The 2,867-nt window shown below is 52.7% G+C and overlaps 1 protein-coding gene across 1 annotated transcript; it reads left to right on the forward strand.

Annotated features, from left to right (window-relative positions):
* The first annotated feature begins 676 nt into the window (after positions 1–676).
* LOC100903570 (F-box/LRR-repeat protein 3-like) lies at positions 677–2,867 on the forward strand. The gene is made up of 4 exons (XM_003746326.1): positions 677–697; positions 812–1,013; positions 1,285–1,431; positions 1,561–2,867. The coding sequence occupies exons 1-4, from the start codon at positions 677–679 to the stop codon at positions 2,865–2,867; spliced, it is 1,677 nt and encodes a 558-aa protein (XP_003746374.1).

Consider the following 2,867-nt stretch of genomic DNA (forward strand, 5'->3'; position numbering starts at 1 on the left):
TTCGACCGTTTTTTCAACATGGCGTATTCGGCGGGCCAAATATAATGGAGCTCAAAGTTCGCCGTACAGGAAACTCGTTGCAATGGGGGTTGCTGTAACGAGTTTTTACTGTAACGCTTTCTGCGAATGGCGCATCTGGGGCAGGGAGAAAGATCCTGCCTATACCTCGGTCAAGAACAAAATAGTTCGAAGCTCTAGCTCTGGAGTCGCACTCCCCTAAACACGAGCATCTGGGATCACTCAATCGTACACGGAATTACCCTGCCCACAACCCGTGATGGGCCGCGCTCAGGCTTGATCGCAACGAGTTCGTCCAGAGCTTGATAGAGGGCTGATGATGCGATGGAATTCCAGCTGAGGCGGGGTCGCTTGAGAAATTCTCCGAGCAGTACCCCGTGATGAGATGGCGATAATGGAGAGAGGCGAGTGAGCCGCCCGCAAGGGGTGCCGGTGAATTCGGAAACCCTATCGGATCATCCTCAATCTCTCCCTGAAGTCGTGTATAAAATGATCCAGCAGCAGATTTCACCACCGTAATGATTCTCTTCGAGTCAGTGGAAGCACAGATCCAATCGAGAGTCCCCGTCTCTCCACGAGTACCGAAGCAAGCGCCGTCGAAAGTCCCTGCAGAGAGATTCAGAAGCTCTCAAGCGTCGGAACCTCGAAAACATCGAAAATGGACAAGCTGCTGCCCGAGGTGTGTAATCCATTCTCTTCAAATAGTTTTTGAGGAAGCCCCAGAGGAGTCTCTCGTCGAGAGGTTCAAAATTCATTTTTTCGCCACTCCTAATCCTCTGCTTTCCTATTCCAGCTTCAGGAGATGATCTTCCTCAAATTGCATCCCGTCGACCGGGTCGCCTGTGCGTCTGTGTGTCGTGATTGGGCCGATCTTTTGGCAGCCCAGCATCTTTTGAAGGATGTCCGTTTCGCAATCCTGGGCTCGCATGCCAGAGCTGCGTCAGATCTGCTGAAGAAGAGTCGACGGAGGTTCCGCAATCTCCATATCCACGACGGTGAGAATCTCTTCTGTGCTTATTGAAGAGGAATGGGAACCGTGAAAGTTTCCGATCTGGCTTATGCCAAGGTCGGGGATTCGGGTTCATCCATTGTCTCGAACGGAGCTTCCTTGTCCGCATACAGGACTGAATGGGAGCGATCCGAGTCGAGATATGGTCTAGGAGCTAGGAGTCGTCTCGCATGCGTCGTGAACACGGGAACTCTCAAGTATGAGATTTCCGATGAGAGTTCGAAGCTTTTCGAATACTCAAACATTTTCTCCTCCAGCCGATTTGAGCGAATTCGACGCAGAATTTTGGATCCGAGTTGGCGAGGATTTGCGAGATCTGCAAGCGACGGAGTGCCGTTGGTCATTCGAAGATCTGTACTCTATCCTCCGACATTGCAAGAACCTCGAGTCACTCGAGTTTGAAGGTGAGCTAGGATCTTAAATCTATTATATTCAGCCACATGTTCGCCATATCTCACCTGAAGCCATCTGAGGAATCATCCTTACGAGAGTTAATCAGCGAGCGGTATACGATGAATTGCATAAAATTACAGGCGACTCCGACTCACCCGATGTTGCGTTGGAAAACTCCGAGGATATCAGCGGCGAGTTGAAACTCCGACATCTGGATCTGAAGATACCATTCGCAAGTGAAGCTCTCGGTCGTCTGCTCGACCGTATGCCCGAACTCGTCTCGCTTCGTCTGGCCCACTTGCCCAGGCTGCACACCGGCAACGGATCCAAATTCGTATACGACGTCTCTGGCCTGTTGAGCGCGAGGCAGGAACTGCGAACATTGGAAATTGCGCAGACCGACGTCGACGATGAAGCTATGATGGCCCTTCTGAACAAGTTCTCGGGGAGTCTCCAAGAGCTGCGCGTGCCCCGTGCCGATGGGCTCACGTACGATACGATCGACGCTGTCAGAAGGTGCAAGGAGCTGCGCCATCTGACCCTACACTGGAGCAGTGCCGATCGAATCGATGACAAGCATCTTGAGAGGGTCCTGAGCGACTGTGGTGAGCTGCAGAGTTTGGACGTTCGTTTCGGGCCGTACTGTTCCTCCCGTTCCCAGAAACCGAAGTTCCTCGAGTCGATCGATCGCGCCAAGGGTCTTCGACATTTGAGCATCGACGGCCGAGTGGGCTCTGAATGGCTCGGAATCCTAGGGAGACTTTCCAGTCTGAGGTCTCTAAACCTATCATCGATTCCGGACACGATCGCCAGCTACAACGGCGTCGCCGCTTTGCGCGAGCTCCGATGCTTGACTCTGGCAGAGAGTCCTACACCCGAAGGTTTTGCAATTCTCGTCCAGAGTTTGAGTCGGCTGGAGGAGTTCACGCTGAGCTGTGATCACCTCACTGATGGGGATACGCTCAACTTGCGTTTCCTGAAAAACCTGAGAAAACTTGAGCTCGTCGGCGCGACCCAAATCACGGACGTGACATTCCATTATGGGCTTGCTTGTCCGGCCTTAGAGGAGCTCTTGATCTGGGACAGCCCTCTGAGCGATACGGGACTTGCGAGTATAGCCATCCTGCACACCCAGTTGACCAGGCTCAGTCTCTATTCTTGTGAAAGTGTGAGCGACCGCGGAGTGCGCTATTTCGTCGAGCATGAGGAATCCCTTCGTGAGCTTGCGCTGAGCTCAGGTGCTTCACTCTCGAAGGGCATCCTCAGTACCCTCGAGTTTACAGCTCTTAAGCTGCGTCGCCTGACCTTGGATTGCGCACGGATCAGCAAGAGGGCTATCGCACAGTTTTCGCTGAAGAGACCGGAGATTTTGATTTCTATGAGCTCGAGACCTGGAACCTTCAGCGGGGGGATACTGATGAAATCCTCGCCCAAAGTTAGACTATAA

This window comes from Galendromus occidentalis, unplaced genomic scaffold (genome assembly GCF_000255335.2).
Source record: "Galendromus occidentalis unplaced genomic scaffold, Mocc_1.1 scf7180000077495, whole genome shotgun sequence".
Taxonomy (NCBI): Eukaryota; Metazoa; Arthropoda; class Arachnida; order Mesostigmata; family Phytoseiidae; genus Galendromus; species Galendromus occidentalis.

Bases quoted from the DNA above. Each gene is read 5' to 3' on its own strand.
- LOC100903570 (XM_003746326.1), top strand. From the start codon at position 677: ATGGACAAGCTGCTGCCCGAG. The intron at 698-811 runs GTGTGTAATCCA...TTCCTATTCCAG, and splicing joins TGGACAAGCTGCTGCCCGAG to CTTCAGGAGATGATCTTCCT. The intron at 1,014-1,284 runs GTGAGAATCTCT...TTTCTCCTCCAG, and splicing joins CAATCTCCATATCCACGACG to CCGATTTGAGCGAATTCGAC.